Source organism: Nomascus leucogenys, chromosome 17 (genome assembly GCF_006542625.1).
Source record: "Nomascus leucogenys isolate Asia chromosome 17, Asia_NLE_v1, whole genome shotgun sequence".
Taxonomy (NCBI): domain Eukaryota; kingdom Metazoa; phylum Chordata; class Mammalia; order Primates; family Hylobatidae; genus Nomascus; species Nomascus leucogenys.
In genome coordinates this window covers 36,834,008-36,856,096 of record NC_044397.1, presented here as the reverse complement: position 1 = coordinate 36,856,096, position 22,089 = coordinate 36,834,008, and the positions used below count along the sequence as shown (strand labels likewise).

Below are 22,089 nucleotides of genomic sequence, written 5' to 3'. Positions count from 1 at the left end.
TGTGTGATCAGATCAGATCTTTTTTGGCCAAAGAAGCCTGCAGGGGTGCCTCTCAGCTCCCCTTGGCAGCAAAAGCTGGATGTGGACTCGGCTGCCGGCCAGCTTGGGGCAAGTAGTTAACGTCCCCAAGCCTCGGTGTCCTTCCCTGTCAACTGGGGATTTTACCATCCACTTCCCAGTGTAACTGAGAGGTCGAAAGGGCAGCATGCAGGTGAAAGGCTAAGCCTAGAACCTGGCTGCAGTTGGGGCTCGGCAAATGGGATCAGGGGCTGGAATGTTCACCAGCCGCACCTTGGAAGTCTGGGAGCAGAGGATGCCTTATGCTCCGCTCTTGGGTAAACTGCAATGGGTGAGGGTCACAGGCTCCGGGATAGATACTTGGTCCTCAGCAAGGAGAAGAGACAGGAGAACCAAAGCCCCCAGATCAGATCCCTTACCTTCTCCCCGAAGATTCTCTGGCAGATGCCGTTCTTGGCCAGCTTCTCCTTAACCTGCCGGGTGAGCTCGATGGTGTCCACCTCCTGGTACATGTAGACCTCGTACTGCTCGGGGGTCAGCGGGGGGACCGAGGGCTTGGTGGGCTTGGACATGGGCACGATCGGGGAGGATGGCAGGGGGCTGTTCTGCGGTGTCTCGCTGCGGCTGGCCCCAGTCAGACTCAGCTCTGAGCTCTGGGAGTATGGGGACTCGGCACTGGGCCACTCCTTCCAGTACTCTGAAGATGAGGGTCCCTGGAGCTGGCTGCGCTCGGCCCGAGGCTGGCTGCCACCACCGCTGCCACCGCTGCCCTTCTCTTTCCCGCCGCCCGTTTCTTCAGCCTTGGCCTCCTCGGAGGAGGTGGTGTTTCTTCTCTCCGGCTGCACCGCGCTCCACCAGTGGTCCTTCCAGGCACCGCTGCGGCCCACCTCGTTTTTCACCTGTCTCAGGACCCCTTGTGCACAATCGGCCGCTCCCTGGGGGTCCAGCAGGGGGGTGTCCTGGGCCTCCTTTTTGAGGGCCGGGGGGTTCGGCAGAGCAGAGGCACCAGCCTCAGGAGCTGCGGAGGGCTTCTTCAGGGAGATGGCGAGAGGCGGGTAGCTGGACACGGTGGGCATGGGCGAGGTGGACAGAAGCTTGGGGGTGAGGATGGTGATGTCACCCTGGGACAGCGGTGCCTGCTTTAAGGTAGGGTCGAGGGCGGCCTGCTGGGCCTCCATCTCCCGGCGGGCTTGCTGCAGGATGGAGCGGATGGCGTCATCGGAGTTCCCACTGCCGGATGCGGAGGAAGGCTGGGCTGGCTCTGCTGCACGGAGAAACAGGGGTGAGAGTGTAGCACGGCGGCCCCCTTCAGCGGGGGACATGCTTCTCATCCTAACTTGACCTACTGCAAAGTGTGGGTTATTTGGGAGAACCACACTGTGTATTTCCCCAGCATGGCCCCTGTCAGTGAAACATTCAGGCATCTTGTCTGAACCAAGGACCAGGGCCTGACGCTACAGCTCGATGACCTGGTGGCCTTTGGTACACACAGATGTAGAGGGTAATAAAGGAGGTGTCAGTGAAAGTGCTCCCTGACGTGCCCTCCTGGGGCTCGTTTCCCGATAATTTTTTTTCGTTTTTTCTTTTCTTTTTTTTTTTTTAAGAGACAGGATCTCGCTCTGTTGTCCAGGCTGGAGTGCAGTGGCACGATCACGGCTCACTGTAATCTCCACCTCCCTGGCTCAAGCAATCCTCCCAGCTCAGCCTCCCAAGTAGCTGGGACCACAGGTGCATGCCACCATGCCTGGCTAGTGTTTTAAGAGACAAGGTCTCTCACTACGTTGCATAGGCTGGTCTGAAACTCCTGAACTCAAGTCATCCTCCCCCATCAGCTTCCCAAAATGCCAGGATTACAGGTGTGAGCCACTGCACCTGGCCTCTGATAATTTTTATATTTAGTATTCATTTTCCTGTGCTATATTCTGAAATGCAAGTGGTTCTGTCAAAGTTGAGGAGCGTAATTTCTGTGAATAATTACAACTAGGGGCCAGGCGCGGTGGCTCACACCTGTAATCCCAGCACTGTGGGAGGCCGAGGTGGGCAGATCACTGGAGGTCAGCAGTTTGAGACCAGCCTGGCTAACATGGTGAAACCCCGTCTCTAACAAAAACACAAAAATCAGTGGGCATGGTGGCACACGTCTATAGTTCCAGCTTCTCGGGAGACTGAGGCAGAAGAATCGCTTAAACCCGGGAGGCAGAGGTTGCAGTGAGCTGAGATCGTGCCACTGCACTCCAGCATGGGCAACAGAGCAAGACTGCATCTCGAAAAAAAAAAAAAAAAAAAAAAAAAGGTAACTATTAGGCGAATACAGAGCACACAGACCTGCTTCTCTCTACGTGCCTAAATGCTTGAGAACAGGCATTCATTACTGTTTAAAAAAAATAGTTAATTACTGCTGACCAGAGCACTCATGACAATTCTCTTAATTAAGTTTGGAAGACAGTGGGTGAAGAAATGGAAGCTGTACCAGTTTTCTGCACTTGGAGCTCCCTCTTGGCTTGCTCTAGGATGGACTTGATGGCTTCATCAGAGCCAGTCTCCGAGGCTCGGATCCGGGTGGTGATGTTACCTGTGGGGAGAAGTTGCGCCAATGACATCAAACCCAAACCTCGGACAAAAATCAGCGCTGCGCGAAGACATCATTCTGAAATATAGCCCCGGGTGGGGGCTGGTGACACAAGGAGGCAGACGTGGCCTCCCAGTGGCCTGTGTTTGCTGTGAGTGCAACTTCACAGCGACATTGGGCAGGAGGGATTTCCTGCTCAGTTGACCTTACGGTCAATGTTACTCTGCCAGAGCCGGACACCACCCGTGGGTTAGTACCCGGGAGAACCGATCATTTAATCCATATATATAAAAGGCGAGTGATTAAAAGGCAATGTTTCTCATGAGTCACTTAGAAGCAACTGCTGTGGCTTGGGACTGACTCTCCTCGGGGTTAGATGTTTATTGGAGGCTGGGGTCCCACACAGGATAAACGGGAAAGGAGGGCAGAGGGTTTGAGGCTGATTGTCTATCAATCATTCAGAGGCACAGGGTGAAGAAAGACAGGCTTAACTTAAAAAATTGTTTGCACCTATTAACACATAATATCTTTTTAAAATTTACAAACGAGGAAAGGAGCCTGCAGAAATTCCTAAGGGGGGAGGATGGATTCTTTCGGCCACATGGTGATGTTTTGTGCAGGCACACACACCGACGAAATGAAGCTACTACGGCCCAGGGGCCGGCCCCAGCTCTTTTGGGAAGCCACCCGAATAGTTTAATTTCTTACTACCTTCCTAAATAGGAACCACTGCATTCAAAACAAGTATACCACCATTTAAAAACAAGTATGCCACCGGGATGATGTGGGATGTGTCCATTCCGTAGGACCTTGAGTGTGTTTCCGAGTTAAAAATACAAGGAAGCAGCAGTATTTAATTTGATGGGGTCACCTGACTTTTCTCAGAGCAACCACTGTTATTTTTTCAACTGCGTCTGAGAAAAACGGGGGACCGGGTAATTAGGATCTGAAGTGGGCTGGGATTCAGACTCAGGGGACTTAGCTTAGCAATGCCTCTTCTCACCCCCGCCTGCGCTTGGGAGAGGGCAGGCAGCTCGGGAGGAAGGGGCTGGGTGTGCTTGAACCCGTGCCTTGTTTTATACTTACTAGCTGTTTTTCCATCAGGTTCCAGGCCAGAATCACACTGCACAGTTTTAACCCAAATACACAGCTAAGGACATGCTGCTTCCCTAGGTGACTGACTGCAAAGAAAACGCCTGCCTGCAACATACCTTCAGACCCATTTCTTCGTTTCGGTACTTCCTGAAATAGTCTGTTCAGGCTCTGGCCTGGATTCTCTGTTGAAAAACAAGTGTGGTAAGAACAAAACAATCAGGGGAATGGTGGTGTTGACGATATGGGCTGTGTGACATGAAATCTGAGCCGCCTGTCGCTAAAGAAAGGGCTCAGGGCTGCCTGTGCAACTCGGGAGTTTCTAGAATCTTCTGAGAGGCCCTTCCCTGGCTGATCGGCCCGCAGAGGCCGTGGCTCTGCTGCAAAAGGAGATGGGGGAAATCTAAGTAGCGACCTACGGCCGCGAGGCCAGGGAGGTCCACGGGAGGGAGGACTGCCTTGAAGGAGGATCACCCGCCAGCCCCCAGAACAAAGCTCGCATTAATCATCCAAAGACATTCAATTTCGGTTAACATCCTCATAAAACACTGCATGTTCTTGGTGCAAATTGGTGCTGTTCAAAACATCTCCCTGCTCTGTTTGAGTCTAAATTTCAGGGTGTTTCAAATATGTCTGATGAAATGACCCCTCTATAGCTCTGTTGATGTGGCACATTGATCCCCTGGTCTTAAACAGAAAAGGAACTTTCTTTTTTGTTTTTTTTTTATTTGAGGCAGGTTCTCACTCTGTTGCCCAGGCTGGAGTGCAGTGGCTCAATCATGGCTCACTGCAGCCTCCACCTCCTGGGCTCAAGCCATCCTCCTGCCTTAGCCTCTCAAGTAGCTGGGACCACAGGTACACGCCACCACACCCAGCTAACCTTTTGATTTTTTTGTAGATCAAAATATTACAAAATATATGTTGCCCAGGCTGGTCTTGAACTCCCGGACTCAAGCGATCCGTCCACCTCAGCCTCCCAAACTGCTGGGATTATAGGCGTGAGCTACCGTGCCCGGCTGGGATTTTTGAAATTATGAATGTGACTGACATTTTATCTTTTTATGGAGGGTGGGGTAGAAAGGGTGCTTAAATGAAACTTCTGTGTATTTTACTCAGGCCAGGCCTGTTTTACTCATAATGCTAAACAAATCACTAATGGACTGTGAACAATGTAGGGAAGGTGGCCATGGGACACGCCTTCTTCTGTGGGGTGGGAAGAGGGGAGGTGTCATCTGTGATGTGTTCTCCCTACAGAACCAGCTTTGCATGAGGATCGAGCCCAGTCAACGTTGCTGCTATGGGGCTGGAGGGGACTTAAGGGCTCCTCCCAAAAGGGAGACCAGCACCCAAGGCCAATTGGACCCATGGCCACTAAGCATACCGAGACGCTATACATCATGTAATGCAATTCCCTCTGATACGATCTCTCGTATTGAAATACTATAGGGTTTCCTAAGTACGGAGTGCTGAGTGCGTTTCAGAGGCCAGATCTCCCAAATCTAACAGCCTTAACTCATGCCGGGCCACCCTTGAGCTCTGGACGTGGCAGAAGTAAAGAGAACTTTACCTGATGTGATGCACAAATGTTTCATCACGCACACAGACACACACACGCATGCACACACACATGTGCAACTCTGTGACGGGCTCACACGCTGGCGCCACCCAACGCCAGTCTCTCACCTCTTTGTCTGCCTTGGATGCTACGGAGGGCCAGGATGTTCTGCTCATCGGAGAGGAACTGTTTCATCTTGTGAAATGGCTCCTTGCCGCGAACAGTCAGTTTATTCCATGGCTTGGGCCGGGCCAGAATCTCGCTCACGGACCCTTGAGACAGTCCCAACACATAATGTCCGAAAATACGTTGTCCGATATTGTGCTTAATCAGCTGCTCTTTGACCTGCCGGGCGATTTCTGCAGTGTCCATCTCCTCGCCCTCGGAGACGCTCCCAGCACTTTCTGACTGGCTGGGGGATGGGGCCATGCCATTGACATCTGGGCTTTGTTGTAATGGACTTTGGGAAGATATGGAGTTTGTGCTGTATGGACCTGTTGAAAAAATCATGCTTGTGCTTCCGGCTTCCTGCATAGCCTTGGAGTAGAAGGACTGCATTAGCTGCCGCTGGAGAAGAGAGTTTAGTGCAAATTTTCCTGTAGAAGCCAGGGGTAGGCTGGGGCTTGCCAGGGATGAGCTGAAAAAGTCTTGACTTAACCCCGCTGGTGAGAACTGGTGTGTACCATTAGTATTGGAAGCCTGCTCCCCCGGGTTGCGGGGCAACTGAGAAGGAGGGGGGGCCGGCAAAGATCCCGGGCGCCGACTTTCAGGCTGGTCTTTCCCTTTCCTCCTGGCTGACCCTACAAGGAAGGGCAAACAGAATGCATTATGGGGGATTCCAAAGGGGGAAAAAAAAACCAAGACCAAAATGCAAAAGTTTGCCCCCGCAAAAGGGAAAACAAAAAAAAGTGCAGGTTTTTTTTTACAAGGGCCAATGAGGTGGGTTGGTTTGTTTTCCGATTAAATTTGTAAGTCAGCCAAACGAGGCTTCCCAAAACAAGCAACATGCATTCATGTTTGCGCCTTTCTTGTACGTTGCAGCCTGGAGAGTCCCCTTGACATAGACTCAAACTCCTAGCGTGACAAGGAGCCGGTGACACACACAGGGAAGAGTTGACGGGTCGCGGGCCTCTTACTGGGCCCACTGGCCCCGGCCGGAGGAGCAGCAAACACTGACATTTTAGGACCAATGGATTCGCTCGCACCTCTTGCTCTGCGGCGGATGCACCGTACCGAGCCCCCTGGATGTGGAGGCGCGCGCCCGTTTTGAGAATGCAATACCATTAGAGCCCAAGACACCTGTACGCGTTTTACCAGCTGCCCAAACCAGAAGCACAGTCAGTGACGCCACCATTTGGGGGATGAGCCAAGAAAGGCTAAGGATGGGGGACGCGTCCCCAGGGGAAACCTGACCAAGGAAGAAAAACCTCTACTGGACCCGGCCGGCCCGGGGCTGTCCCTGAAAACACCACCAGAGCGAGGCTGGGTTCACACTGCCCCTGGCCTCTGTGCAGCACAACCAGACACAGATCAGAAAGGCCGACGTCCTCCGAGCTGTCCCTCCCGGGGATTCCAGCCGCACTGCCCCTAACTGACCTCCGCAGAGCCTGTGCGGCTGGCCCGTCTCGACATCCAGCTTTAAGCAGGGCGGGGAAGGGAAGGGAGGAGCGGTGAGGAGGAGGACACCCAACACGCGTTAGTCAAAGGTTCTCGTCAACCGGCGCTTCTCTGGCCATGCATCTGCCCAGACTCACGATTCACCTTCCTCTTCCTCGAACGACCCCTGGAAGCGAACCAAGCACCGCACACGCGCGAAGCCCGGCCAACCTACCGCTCAGGTCGCTGTTGGAGATGCGCAGCGCGGCGTTCTCGGACTGCAGCGAGCGGTTCTTCTCCAGCAACAGCACCTCCAGGGGCTTGGCCGCATCCTAGAAGGGGCAGAGAGGGGGTCTCACTGTGGGGCCGGCCACCCACCCGCTCCCCGGGCCGCCAGGCCCGGAGCCCTGCCTCCTTCATCTGTCCGCGTTCCCACCCAGCTCTCGATCTGGTTAGGAAGTGGGCTGCGGACAGCTGATTTCCCCCCAAGACGTTTAACACACGTGGAAAACAAGTTCCCTTTAGAAAGAATGGATTCTAGTTGAAGTCATTTTCCTTCTTATTATACTTCCACAGCTTCTAAAAAATTAATTATTCTCTCATCTGTTCTCAAACTCAAGCGACCTGAACCCGCGCCTCATTTGGCCATAAGACTGGCTGCCAAGCCACAAACGTCTGTCCAAATGTTACTGTAAAGGGAACTTCTCTTTTTTTTGCCAGCCACAAAGATGTTGGCTGTCTTCTGGGCATCAGGAGTCAGATTCCACTTAGGATGTCAATTTTATTTGATTTGATTTTTTAATTTTTTGAGACGGAGTCTCACTCTGTCACCCAGGCTGGAGTGCAGTGGCACGATCTTGGCTCACTGTACCCTCTGCCTCCTGGGTTCAAGTGATTCTCCTTCCTCAGCCTCCCAGGTAGCTGGGATTACAGATGTGCGCCACCACACCCAGCTAATTTTTTGGCAGAGATAGGGTTTCACCATGTTGGCCAGGCTGGTCTCAAACTCCTCACCTCAAGTGATCCACCCACCTTAGCCTCCCAAAGTGCTGGGATTACAGGCGTGAGCCACCGTGCTTGGTCTGGGATGTCAATTTTAATCGGCAACCAGATGAGCCTGGGCCACTGTCATCCTTCCCTTGTGCCTTCTCTGCTGAGGCAGCGTGTAACTAAAGTTCCTAAACCAATCCATTTTTGGCTGCTCTTTAATGCAATTAAAAAAAAAATAGAGTCAGTCTCACTCTGTTGTCCAGGCTGGAGTGCAGTGGTGCAATCATAGCTCACTATAGCCTTGAACTATTGGGCTCAAGCGATCTTCCTGCCTCAGCCTCCCAAGTAGCTGGGACCACAGGCATATGCCATAGTACTTGGCTATTTTTTTTTTTTTTTTTAATGGCGATGTGGTCTTGCTATATTTCCCAGGCTGGTCTCAAATTCCTGGCCTCAAAGCGATCCTCCTGTCTTGGCCTCCCAAAGTGCTGGGATTACAGGCATGAGCTACTAAGCCTGGCCTTCTTAAACACAATCTGAAATGGTTTTTTATTTATGTTCTTAGTACCTGCTCAAGTGAAATCACAATTTCACTTCAGTTACCAGTTTGGAAAACACTAGCTTTTCTCTTTTTGCCTCTTTTTGTTAAAGATAATTTGCTTTTTGGTAGTGCCCATCTCCTATCAGTTAGTGATGAAGCAATCCCTTGTTCATCCCCAGCTTGGCTTTTGATCTATGCCTGGTTCATGCCTTGGACACATGGAAAAAAAGGAGAGACAAAAAAAAAAAAGATAATTTGCTTTAACTTGGTTAAATGTTCTCGAAGTATGACTCATCGGCTGTAAGCGAGAGGTCTCGTAGAAACAGTGAGATCGTGGGATATGCTGGAGGGACCAGTGGTAACCAGTGGCGGGGCTGACGCTAGTGCTGACCATTGAGTGAGACACGTACCTGTGTCCCAGCGCCCTCGGACGGTGCAAACTCCATGGACTTCAGAATGCTGCAAGAGCACGACAGAGGGGTTATTTTATTTATTTTTTGAGACAGAGTCTCGTTCTGTCACCCAGGCTAGAGTGCAGTAGCACGATCTTGGCTCACTGCAACCTCTGCCCAGTTCAAGCGATTCTCCTGCCTCAGCCTCCCGAGTAGCTGGGATTACAGGCATGTGCCATCATGCCCAGCTAATTTTTGTATTTTTAGTACAGACAGGGTTTCACCATGTTGGCCATGCTGGTCTCGAACTCCTGACCTCAAGTGATCCACCCGCCTCAGCCTCCCAAAGTGTTGGTATTACAGGCATGAGCCACCAGAGTGATTATTTTCTACTTATACCTTTGACAACAGCCACATTAATAAGCATTAACATTACAATTTTCTGCTCTCCAGGAACTGAAGAACTGTCAACTTTAACAACTTCCCTGGCAGTAATAGAATCTGATAATGTCTCTAGAATAACTATTCAACTAGCAGTTGGCTGGCAAAAGTTTCTTGCCTAGCATGTAAATCATTCCATATGGAATCACACCAGGTCTGTTCAGAGTATAATTTTAAAGTTTAATACAGACATAACATTGTTGCAAATGGAATGTATTTGTAAAGCTTAAAGGGAAGGAAAAAGTTGTAAGGAGAAGCCGGAGAGAGGGGAACCCACCAGGGTGGCCACTGCCTACACCTCACTCCTAACTGGCACCTACCTGGGGACCAGGGGACATAGGCAAAGAGCAACATCCTAGACTTGGATGACTCAGAAGCGAGGTGGGCAGACCTTCTCTGCAGCCCCAGGTTGGGGAAGGAGCGCAATGACAAAGGTGTGGCAACAGAAGGTGACTTCTCCCTCCCTTCTTCTCACTGGCACTGAAAAGGGCCGTACCCTGATCACTACAGTCTCTGGGCTGTCTCAGTGAGTCCAGGTCCCCAGGATTATTACTGTTTCTCGAGTTCCTTTTGCTGTGGATGTCCCTTTTTTGCTGAGTTTACCAGGGAGAAGACGGGAAGTGAGGCTATGTGGCTTTGAAGGAGCTGCAAGTGTTTCTTTGAAATACCAAGGATGGAAGAGAGAGACCCAGAGCAGGCTAGCTGGACTGTGAGGTTTACGACTCGCAGGTGCAGAGTCAACCAGACCTTCGCCGTGTTCCTGCAGCCACAATTTTGGCCTCTGTCCCCCTAGTGTGAGCCACCACACCTGGATAATTTTTGTATTTTTAATACAGACGGGGTTTCACCATGTTGGCCAAGCTGGTCTCCTGACCTCAAGTGATCCACCCGCCTCAGCCTCCCAAAGTGCTGGGATTACAGGTGTGAGCCACTGTGCTTGGCCAAAAGGGGTTTCTTAAGATGGAATCCTGTCCTTTGTTTCCTATTTTCTTTAGGATTATGTAATAAAAGACCACGTGTCTCTTTATTTATTCTACAGATCTCTACCAGCAGCCTGCTATCTGCTTGTTGCCGTGGGGAATCAGAACCACTCCTGGTCCGTACTCCAGGAAGTTTACAGGCCATTACAGGTAATAGGCAAGACTCCAAGTGGTCCATTAAGGCAGAACTTGTGAGGACCCCAGCAGGAGGGATCTTGATGGGTTGGAGACCACGTCTCAGCGTCATGATGAACAAGCATTGGAGAAGGGCCCTGAAGGGACAGGGTGTCTTGTGCTGCGGCACGTGAGGATCTGAGGTCAGCACCCCCTGTTGCGTGGCAGTGAGGAAGTGGAAATGGGACGATGTTGAGAAGGGGACACAGGCAAGAGCCCAAGAGCACAGCTGGTTCACCAGGAAGTGGGAAGCTAGGAGCACATTTGGGCAAAGAAGCCACCTTAGTGGGCTTCCAGATGTGCACATGGTGGTGGGGCCTGTAGTGTGCAGATGCAACAGAAAGAGTCAGCAGGAATGCCGTGACAAGCGGGTCTGGCGAGGCAGCCCTGCAGTGGGGGTAGGGGCAGCCTGTGGCCCAGAAGGCTGTGGATGAGAGGGAGTAGACCAGTATGTGTTGCAGGCTGGAGCCTGGAAGCCTCAGCTCCCAGGGGATGAAGTGAACGTGGGGGTTGGGGGAGAAGAGGAGGAGGAGGCGGAGGAGGAAGAAGAGGAAGAAGAGGAAAAAAGAAGAGGAAGAAGAAAGAAGAAGAAGAAGACAATGAAGACGACAACTAACTCCCAGGGTGAGGCTGGGCAAAGGCCTTTGCAGCAGAGTTTCTCTGGCTCAAAATTAAAAGGCCCACTTTCTTTTTCTTTTTGGAAGAGGGAAGAAGAGGGAAAGGAAGGAAAGAATGGGATAGGAGAGGCAGGTAGAGAAGGTTGGCCAGGTAATGTTTAATAATAAGTTACATGTAATCCCAGCACTTTGGGAGGCTGAGGTGGGTGGATCACCTGAGGTCGGGAGACTGAGATCAGCCTGACCAACATGGAAAAACCCCATCTCTACCAAAAATACAAAATTAGCCCAGGGTGGTTGCTCATGCCTGTAGTCCCAGCTACTTGGGAGGCTGAGGCAGGAGAATCGCTTGAACTCGGGAGGCGGAGGTTGCGGTGAGCCGAGATTGCACCATTGCACTCCAGCCTGGGCAACAAGAGCAAAACTCTGTCAAATAAATAAATAAGTAAGTAAGCAAGTAAGTAAGTTACAGAGGCTGGAACTGTTAGAGGGATGTAGGGGTCTGTCCGAGGAGGTGCCGGCAGAGACTTTGCAGCTGGAGAGGGGATGAGACCTCTTGGGGGGGAGAGCATGGTGGGGACAGGGACTACGAGGGCCAGCAGACGCCAGGGAGGCTGGGGGTCCCAGGCGAGAGAAGAAAGCTGGTCATGGAAGTGAGATGGTTCAAGAGGACGCCCGATGAGCTTTTCTTAGCAGAATGGAATTAACAATACAAAGAAAACATGGTGAGTGAGTGTAGGCTCATCTTAAAAGGAGAAATGGAAAATAGCAAGGGAGAAAGGGGCTGATGGGACAGCAGGAGGGGCAGGAAGGAAGGGACCCAAGGTCTAGGCGGAGGGGGCAGCCTGCAGAAATGGGAGGTGGCACCCAAGACCAGAGGCGGGAGTCTGTCCCTAGCAGAGGGCTAGGGCATCTGTGGATAGTGGTTGGGGTAACAGTGACAAAGGCACTGTTGAGGAAGCCTCAAACCAGCAGGGCTCCAGCCGCGAGAAGCATGGGGGACCTGTGGGGCTGGTCACCATGTCCTAGGCGACCTTTGTTTGCAGTGTTTAATAACCTAGGAGTGAGGCGGGGATGCCAGTGGGAAGGCTTGGAATGGCTGACGATCCAGGGGAGCTCTATGAACGTAGAGGGTCTGACCACAGGCTCCAGGCTTGTAGGGGAGGTCAGTGAGCCTGGAGCATGATGGATGTGGGGGGACAGGTAAAGACCAGGACCTGCGAGCTCCAGAGTGCCAAAGCAGGCTCAGGGTGAGGAGGCAGAGGTGGGGGCTGCTGGCCGAGAAGGGAACTTTGAAGCTTGAGAACTGAGAATGCCATCATTAGCCCTGAAAAGATGATAAGCTTTTGGCTACAGCCTCACAGATGGAGAATAGAGATTGGAAGACAGAGTTCCCGAGGCCAGGAGGCCAGGGCAGCGTGAGGCCATATGCCCACCTTCAACCCGAAAACGTTTCCCTCCTGTGCTTTGTTTCTGTTTGGGGAATTTATAGTTGCAAAACAAGGTCATATTTGATCATTTTTGTAAAAGCACTATGCCCCTGATTCCATGTGTTCTGGAATACCTGCATGCACAGCTTTTAGCAAAAGTCCAAAGAATTCAGGGACAGGCCCGAGGGCAAACGCCCACAGTGTTGGGTAGCTCAGGACACCGTGGAGTGGCAGAACTCTGGCTGCATTTAGGGGCATCTGCGGAGCCAGAGGGCAGGGGGCCAAGGCTGCCTGTCACCGGCCTGGCATTGTTAACAGATGGCCCTAATGCGCCCCAGCTTGTGAGGGGCCACAGGGGTCTCTGTACTTACTTCAGCTCTTTCTTCACCTCTTCATAGTCAGCCTGGCCTTTGAGTTTTTCTTCCAGTTGCTGAAAACAGAGAAGAATTTGATCAGTGGCCATGCCTGACAACAGGTCGATGGACTTCACCGATGGCATTCACTGCAGAACAGCCAGCTGTGCCTGCGAGGGGAAGCTAGCCCTTGCGAATGGAGTCAACAGTGCTGGGGCCATCTTTTGTCCCTCACGCTCCTGGCCTGCCCAGTGTGAGTGCGTGCCCAGGCACAGCAATGTGTGTAGGGATGCTGTAAGGTTGTAACGTACAACTCAGCAAAAGCAGAATGAAGGCTGGGTGTGGTGACTCATGCCTGTAATTCCAGCACTTTGGGAGGCTGAGGTGGGAGGACTGCCTGAGCCCAGGAGTTTGAAACCAGCCTGGGCAACATGGTGAGGCCCCGCCTCGACAAAAAATAATTAGCTGGGTTTCTGGTACATGCCTGTAGTCCCAGCTACTTGGGAGGCTGAGGTGGGAGGACTGCTTGAGCCCAGGAGTTGGAGGGTGCAGTGAGCTATGATTGTGCTGCTGCACTCCAGCCTGGGTGACAGGGTGAAGAGTGGAGACCTTACCTTTAAAAAAAAAAAAAAAAAAAAAAAGCACCCACCCCTGCCCAAAAAAAACCAAAACAAAACAAAAAACAAAAGGAAGAATCTTTGCAGAGGTGAAAAGCAGAGGAGGAAAAGTATACTTTGTAGGAAGTGCCCTGAAACAGCAAACAGAAGGAGTAGAGGCTTTCCTGGTGTCTGAAAAGCAGTGTGTGGTTTTAAACAAAATATGTTAGGCTGAGGGACTCATATAGCTGGTTGTCAACACCTTTGGGAGGACCTCCGCTAACGAGAGACACAGCCCTTTTGTGTTGAGAGTAGGCATCAAATAGGCATCAGGGCAAAGGCCTTTGCACTCCTGAACCCCTGGATGCTGGGGTTTTAGGAGCAGGGGCCTGTTCAGTCGGGTGCTTGGTGGCTTCCCTGACAGCCAGCTGGTCTGAGTCCTGCGAGGAGGGCCCTGCCCGAGATGCTGCTCCCTCTCAGGGGCCTAGGGGAGGAATGGCACATTTCCAAAGTATGGTGATGCTCCAGTGGGCTCCAGAAAGGTCTGTGAGCTCGCTGGGGATTGATGTGGTCTGTTTCTTTTTTTTCTTTTTAATCCTTTTTTTTTTTTTTTTTTTTGGTAGAGACGGATTCTCGCTCTGTTGCCTAGGCTGGAGTACAGTAGTGTGATCTTGGCTTGGCTCACTGCAACCTCCGCCTCCCAAGTTCAAGCAATTCTCCTGCCTCAGCCTCCCCAGTAGCTGAGATTACAGGCATGCATCACCACTCCTGGCTACTTTTTTGTGTGTTTTTAGTAGAGACGGGGTTTTGTCATGTTGGCCAGGCTGGTCTCGAACTCCCGACCCCAGGTGACCCTCCCGCCTCAGCTTCCCAAAGTGCTGGGATTACAGGTGTGAGCCACCCCACCTGGCCTGATGTGGCCGTTTCTGCCCACAGCTCTGCAGGGCTTTCTTGTGAGAGGAGCCATTGCTGTGGGGTGGTCGTAGGGGGTGATTTCTTCTCTGAAGGTGTTTTTGGACTAGTTTGCTTTCGATCTTTTCTAAAGGGAGCTCCTTGGAGGAAATGAGGCAACTCTACATAAAACAAGAACATGGAGAGGCGGTGCCGGGAGGATGTTCTGGCCATTCAGCATGTTTCCAAGCTAGAGGTGAATAAATGTCATTTCCGGTAACTTCCCTTCTACAGGGTTTCTAGGTATTATGCTTCTTCTTCTTCTTCTTCTTTTTTTTAAAGAGAGACAGGGTCTTGCTTTGTCACCCAGGCTGGAGTGCAGTGGTATAATCATAGCTCACTGCAGCCTCCAACTCCTGGGCTCAAGCGATCCTCCTGCCTCAGCCTCCTGAGTAGCTGGGACTACAGATGCACATCACCACACCCGGTTATTTTTTAAGAGATGGGGTCTTGCTCTGTTGCCCAGGCTGGTCTCAAATTCCTGAGCTCAAGTGATTCTCCCACTTCAGCCTCCCAAAGTGTTGGAATTACAGGCGTGAGCCACCATGCCCCGCCGTACGTGCCCTTTCAGGTTCTGCTTGACTAGCCATGGCTAAGACCACAGTTTAAAGCCAACTGAGAATATTCTAGACTTTGGGGAGGAGATGGTGCCATCCAAATCCCAACCCGCCCGCTATTTTAAAAATTCAGGGCTGGGCGTGGTGGCTCACGCCTGTAATCCCAGCACTTTGGGAGGCCAAGGCGGGTGGATCATGAGGTCAGGAGATCGAGACCATCCTGGCTAACATGGTGAAACCCCGTCTCTACTAAAAAAAAAAAGAAAAAAATTAGCCAGGCGTGGTGGCAAGCGCCTGTAGTCCCAGCTACTCAGGAGGCTGAGGCTGGAGAACGGCATGAACCCGGAGGCGGAGCTTATAGTGAGCCAAGATGGCACCACTGTACTCCAGCCTGGGTGACAGAGCAAGACTCCATCTCACACACACACACACAAAAAAAATTCAGGTGTTTTATTAATCACGAATAAATAGTTAACTAATTATTCAATAATAATTAGAGATGAGGTTCCACAATGTTGGCCAGGCTGGTCTCGAATTCCTGACCTTAGGTGATCTGCTTACCTTGGCCTCCCAAAGTGCTGGGATTACAGGCTTCAGCCACCGTGCCCAGCCTAAGTCCCTAAGATTCTAATGGAACATACAGAGAAAGCTGACACACGGCCCTTTACAAAGGCACTGCAGATCAAGCAGGGGAAATGCCTAATGTTCAGTAACAGGGCTGGGACATAAATAAAAATATATATACTATCTAGGTTTGTACAAGCACACACTATTAATAACTAACTAACTAAAACTCCTGGGCTCAAGCGATCCTCCTGCTTTGGCCTTTCAAAGTGCTGGGATTCCAGATGCTCAGTCTTCATTGGGCCCATCTTTTTCGGTTGCCTTCGCTGGTGATTTCTTGAGTGTACCTTTGCCCCTGCATGAAACTGCTCTGCCCTAGGTCCCTTTGAAAGCCTCTTGCTGACTTTGTATATTATGATGGTTTTCTCAGTCCTAATCAAACAGGAGGTAAAAGGCACTCATTTTCCTACAAAAGATTCTCAGAAGGGGCTTGTCAAGAAGTGATTATTTTATTCTCTTCCCTATCGTCAAATAGCAGTTAGTACTAATGTACTCATATTCCCTTGTGAGAGATTATTCAGTGCCACTGGAATCCAAAATGCACGTCAGACGGTCACGATCACCAAGGCTGGATACGGAACATGCATAAACGTGGTCATATCCAGAGAATAGGAGCTGGCTGGGAATAAGGCAGACAGAGGGAGGAGCACACAGAGAGTCTCAGAGCCTGGCATGGCACAGACCAAGAAGGCCGACGGCCTAAGCCTGGAACTCGAGTCTGTCACTTATGAGCTGGGTGCCTATGGACAAGTTAATAAACTTCTCATCTGTAAAATGGGAATAACAGCAATTACTCAAGGGTTTGCACAAAGCAAAAAACCAGTGCAGATGTTGGCAACTCTGGGCCCTCAACAGTGGGACTCTTTTATTTTTAAAGTTATTTTGTAGTGACGAGGTCACACTATGTTGCCCAGGCTGGTCTTGAACTCCTGGGCTCAAGTGATCCTCCTGCTTTGGCCTCTCAAAGTGCCGAGATTCCAGGTTCCCGGCCTTAATATTGCGACTCTTAGCACTGCTAAGTCTCATTACAGTTTCTGTCTAGGGGCACAGCTGCAGGTCTTCTTTGAAGGCCTGTGATTGGCCCTAATCGGAACGTTTTAGGAGTGGAATCCGTGTCTAACCATGCACCGCATAACGCTTTGGTCAACAAAGGCTGCCTAAGTCCCCTAAGAGTCTTTTTTTTTGAGTCTTGCTCTGTCGCCCAGGCTGGAGTGCAGTGGCACGATCTCGGTTCACTGCAACCTCAGCCTCCCGGGTTCAAGCAATTCTCTTGCCTCAGCCCCCCAAGTAGCTAGGATTACAGGTGCCCACATAATGTGTGACTAATTTTTGTATTTTTAGTAGAGATGAGGTTTCACAATGTTGGCCAGGCTGGTCTTGAACTCCTAACACTAGGTGATCCACTCGCCTCGGCCTCCCAAAGTGCTGGGATTACAGGCTTGTGTCACCGCTCCTGGCCTGAGTCCCATAAGATTCTAATGGAACATACAGAGCAAGCTGACATACGGCCCTTTATAAAGGCACTGCAGATCAAGCAGGGGAAATGACTAATGCTCAGTAATGGTGCTGGGACATTTGGTTTTCTGTATGAAAAATAGGCATAAATTAAAAAACATAGATATATATACTATCTAGGTTTGTGCAAGTACACACTATGATTGCACAACAATGCATTCACCTAATGACGCATTTCTCAGAATGCAGCCTCATTGTTAAGTGACACACGACTGTATTTTAGTTGGCTGTGAGTTTTTGCTGAGAGCTAAACAGCTTCCATTGAGGGTTCTGCCATCTACCTAGGGTCAGTTGAACTAGGAAGTCCCCAAGATCTCTTCTGTAAACCTTCTATGACGTTTCCTGTCTTGGGCAGACAAGCTGGATGGAGCCTAGGGGAGGCTGCTTGGTGACACTTCTCCCAACTGGCAGAGCGCCTGTAACCCGGTCCCATGGACGTCTCCATTTTAGTGACCCTGCTGTGAGTGCCACATTTCAAAACCTGCAGACACAGGGCTCCCATTGGCTTCCGATGCTGAAAATGCCCAGTGTGGAGAAAAGACTAACTGTCCTCAGTGCGGTTCTTCGATGAGAAACTCCTTGTTGGGTTCCCAGAAAGCCCGGTTTCAAAGACTCTGACCCTGGGACGGGCAACAGGCACGCCAGTTTCTCAATGTCTCTGAAGACGCACTCCTCCTGTCAGGTCACGCTACCACTGGCCGCGTGGTATGCTAGACCTGTGCTTATTCCTAGCATTTTATACGCTATCTGATTTCATGATTGCAAAACTTTTGCAGATGGGTCTGACTACCCAAAGAAAGAAAAAAATCTCTGGGGTCCTACAGTGCAGATCTTGACAGAGCTGAGGCTGGTCCCACTTGCCTGCAGGGAGGAAGTGAGACACCGGAGAGGCCAGGATGAGCCGGGGGCTCTCTGCAAACCTGGGCTCCAGAGTCCAACAGATCCTGGCTCCACCATGTACTTGCAAGGTGAACCTAGATAAGCCTCAACATCTTGGGTCAGGTGTGGTAGCTCGCTTGAGCATAGGAGTTCAAGACAAGCAGGACAACATAACAAGACCCCGTCTCTACCAAAAAAAAAAAAAAAAAAAAAAAAAACCCAAAAAAACCCCCAAAAAACCCCACAACATTAGCTGGGTGTGTTAGCATGTGCCTGTAGTCCCAGCTACTCAGGAGGCTGGGGCAGGAGGATCACTTGAGTCTGGCAGGTGGAGGCTGCAGTGAGCCGTGATAGTGCCACTCCACCCTAGGCAAAAGAGTGAGACCCTGTCTCTAAATAAATACATAAATCAACCAATCAACCAACCAACCAACCCACCCACCCAGACTTGACTTCTCCAAGCCTCAGTTTCCTTATCTATAAAATGGGCATCATGTTTATATGTTACAGTGCTTTGGTGAGGATTAAAAAAATATTGGGTACTTAGAGCTTGGTGCCAGTGCTGGGCACATGGCAAAGTGCTCTGTAAATGGTGGTTAGCACTGTTACTGTCCTTGTTACTACAGTTACTGCATCCCTGCTAGGTGGGGTTGAATTTGGCTACACTGGATCTGAAGACAGTCTCTGGTTCTGTTTCTCCAGGGGCTCTGTTCGCAAAGGTCTCCAGATCTCAGCCTGTCACCTCCCAGGGTCCCCGCTATTCTGCAGCAGAGCCACAGAGAAAGAGCACATGTGCCCTGGAGTGGCTCCCGCTGTCGAGGGTAACTTCATGTCCAAAGCTGTGGAAAGAGAATCTGGGAACTGGTCATCTTCCTGAAAAATGCACTTGTCTGGCTGGGTGCAGTGGGTCATGCCTGGAATCCCAGCACTTTGGGAGGCTGAGGCAGGAGGATTGCTTGTGCCTAGGAGTTCAAGACCAGCAGGGGCAACATAGGGAGACCCTGTCTCTACAAAAATTTAAAAATTAACTGGGTGTGGTGGTGCACACCTGTAGTTCCAGCTACTTGGGAGGCTGAAGTGGGAGGATCACTTGAGCCCTGGAGGTTGAGGCTGCAGTGAGTTATGATCACGCCACTGTACTCGATCCTGAGGCAAAAGAGCAAGATCCTGTCTTTAAAAATAAAATAAAATAAAATAAAATAAAACAAAACAAAATAAAATAAAATAAAATGCATGAATCTAAGGAACACACGTGGGCTTTACACGGACAGGTAAGAAAACGCCAAGTGTCAGAGACCTGCCTGCCAACCTGGTCCTACCCCGGCTGACTATGACCTTGGATAACCTTAGCCTGTTTGGGCTTCACGTTTCTCATCTGAAGAATGGGGAGATTCAGAATGAATATGGGTTTTCAAAGGACAGTGGTGAGATGTAGGATGATCAAGTGCCAATCAAACACGCCTGTTGTAATAATATGATGGAAAAGATACACGGAGCCCACATGGCTCCAGAAACCTAGCTGGTGCTCCCCAGCTGGGTCCTGAAGTGCCAGAAGAATTATCTATTCGAAGTTCTTAAAAGCCTGGCTAAGATTTAAATGATAATAAATTTTACAATGCCAACTATTTTGGCGTTAGCAAATTAGGTGTTCAATCTATAAACTATGTCTACCTACTGCAGGGCATGGTGGTTCGTGCCTGTAACCCCAGCACTAGGGGAGACTGAGGTGGGAGGATCACTTGAGCCCAGGAGTTCAACACCAGCCTGGGCAACATAGCAAGACCCCGTCTCTACAAAAGATATAAAAATTAGCCGCGTGTGGTGGCGTGTGCCTGTAGTCCCGACTATTTGGGAGGCTGAGGTGGGAGGATTCCTTGAGCCAGAGAGGTCGAGGCTGCAGTGAGCTATGATTGTGCCATTGCACTCTAGCCTGGGCAACAGAGTGAGACCCTGTCTCAAAAAAACAGCAAAGGGGCCTCTGGCAGGTCTGACTAAGGCAGAGACCCTGGGAAAGGTAGTGTCTTCCAGGTTGCACAGCCGGCAGTCAAGGTGACAATATCTCTTTTCCATAAAATTCTGACTGTGGGGGCAGAATGGCATCTGCGGTGCAGATAAATGGGGCCAGCCTCCATGTGGTGCTGTCTGACTGGCTCAGGTTAGAATTGGTGTGGGAGTTTTCGGCCTCATGGGGACCCCCTGGCCCAGGGCAGGGGTCTGAGGCACAGACCCTTAGCTGACACTGCATCTCTGGGGTCCAGGCCTGGGCAGCGTGCACCTCCTTTTCTACTGGACAAGGACTCTACCTAGATGAGGACATGTGTCTCCATGGTTCTTCAGGGAGAGGCAGCAAGCAAGGAAATTTAGGTTCTGCTGATGCTGGGAGTTGGGGAGGAGCCCAAGGATACTCTGGACTCTGGATGGTGAGTCCAAATCTGCAAAGCAATGGGGTGGGTGCTGTATATGCTCCGATGATCCTCTCTCCCCAGCCTCCCAGGTAGCTGGGACAATGGGCATGTGCCACCACTCTGGCTCATTAAAAAAAAAAAAAAAAAAAATTAAGAGATGGGGCCGGGCGTGGTGGCTCACGCCTGTAATCCTAGCACTCTGGGAGGCCGAGGCGGGCGGATCACCTGAGGTCAGGAGCTCGTGACCAGCCTGGCCAACATGGTGAAACTCTGTCTCTACTAAAAACACAAAAAATTAGCTGGGCTTGGCGGCAGGCGCATGTAATCCCAACTACTTGGGAGACTGAGGCAGAAGAACTGCTTGAACCCAGGAGGTGGAGGCTGTAGTGAGCCGAGATCACACCACTGCACTCCAGCCTGGGAGACAGAGCAAGACTCTGTCTCAAAAAAAAAAAAGAGATGAGATCTCACTACATTGGCCAGGCTGGTCTTGAACTCCTAGGCTCCGAGAATGCAAGATGAAAAGAGAGACACCCAAGGCCAGAGGGTGTGGGGAGATGGCGGGTTTTATACCACCTCTCTCTTTTACACCACCTCAGTGCCCCGAGAGACACAGCATCATCCCATAGTGTCCCCATGAGACCCATCAGAACCTCAGGAGGTGGGGTGAGGGGTGGGGAAACAGGAGCAGTTTGGAAAAAGACCCCTAGGTGATTCTAACGCATGTGACCATCCACCCAGTGGGAAGCACTGATCTTTAATGCATCTTTAGAAAAATATAATTTCTCCTTCTGGGAGATTGGTGTTCTTTTAGTTAGCCTTTCTTATAAATATCTATTTTAAATCAAAGCTATTGGTAGCATTATCTTCTGTGCTATAGCAAGTACAGTGCAGTTGACTAGCTAATTATACTGCCTCTATATTAAAGCATTCCAACAGAAGACTACAGAATAGAGAGTTATCAAAAAGCAGCCTTGTCACGGCGGTCGGGCTATTTCATTAATTGCAAAAACAGAGTTCTTTTTTACAAGTGGCACTATGCTTAAGCACTTGTCAGATTAGGCAGGAGGAAACATCTTCCACTTCTGCGTCTGTTTCCATGCCTAATTAAAGGTTAGCGATGTCCCGTGACACACGTGGATAGTGGGGCGCTTATGGGGAACTTTGCTTGAAAAAGTAGAGCCCTGGACAGGACAGACTCGAAGATGTGTAGCTGTCTGGTATCCTTGTGAAATGACAAATCAAATTTGAGGGAAGAGGAGAAGTCTCAGTGGCAGAAAGATGGAGAATTTCAATGGGTTAGAGAAAGAAAACCAATTAGTCAGTCCTCCAATATATCCAACTACAGAATGTATCATTGGAAAGTACGGGTGGAAACAATTCAATGAACTCAGGGCAAAAGATTCTGCCCAATAAGCCTTCTGCTTATGGGAAATGCCCTCTCTCCAAGTGACTGTCACCAAACACCCTGGCACATGTCTCAAAGATCAAGGACCCGCTGCCAAGTGTTCATGGGAAAACCACGCGCAACTCCAAACAGCTGAGCCCAAAGCTGGGAGCTTGGAGCCTCCTCTCCCAAGCAGCGGCCTAATTCAAGGCCCCATTGTGTGTCCGCGGGTCCCCCGTAAGAGAGGAAAGAGGGGAAGGGGACAGGAAGAAGAAAGCAAGCAAGCAGCTCCGTGGTAAGTAAAGGGGAGTTCTTTGAGTAGCCAAGACTGCGGGGTCAGGGTTCCCCATGGCAAAAGCATCAGGTTGCCAATTTGTGAAGTCTTATTCATAAAAATATTTTCCTAATAATTGTATTTGAGGCTATA

General features: G+C 50.6%; 1 protein-coding gene and 1 non-coding gene across 7 annotated transcripts in view; one reads left to right on the top strand and one right to left on the bottom strand.

The window, feature by feature from the left end:
• CUX1 (cut like homeobox 1) overlaps positions 1 to 22,089 on the bottom strand; it is a 474,797-nt gene that overhangs the window by 81,426 nt on the left and 371,282 nt on the right. For 3 of the 6 annotated variants that reach the window (XM_030796740.1, XM_030796741.1, XM_030796739.1), the window contains exons 12-14: positions 12,767 to 12,825; positions 8,772 to 8,820; positions 7,066 to 7,162 (exon numbers count right to left, since the gene is read on the bottom strand). In XM_030796740.1, coding sequence (XP_030652600.1) covers positions 7,066 to 7,162; positions 8,772 to 8,820; positions 12,767 to 12,825 — 205 coding nt within the window. Of the gene's footprint in view, positions 1 to 437; positions 1,283 to 2,488; positions 2,591 to 3,798; positions 3,865 to 5,362; positions 6,035 to 7,065; positions 7,163 to 8,771; positions 8,821 to 12,766; positions 12,826 to 22,089 lie in introns of all 6 variants that reach the window. The other 3 variants (XM_030796738.1, XM_030796737.1, XM_030796742.1) reach the window with 2 other exon arrangements.
• Positions 8,454 to 8,583, top strand: LOC115831063. Its single transcript, XR_004026610.1, has one exon. It is a non-coding gene; the product is annotated as a small nucleolar RNA SNORA48 (small nucleolar RNA).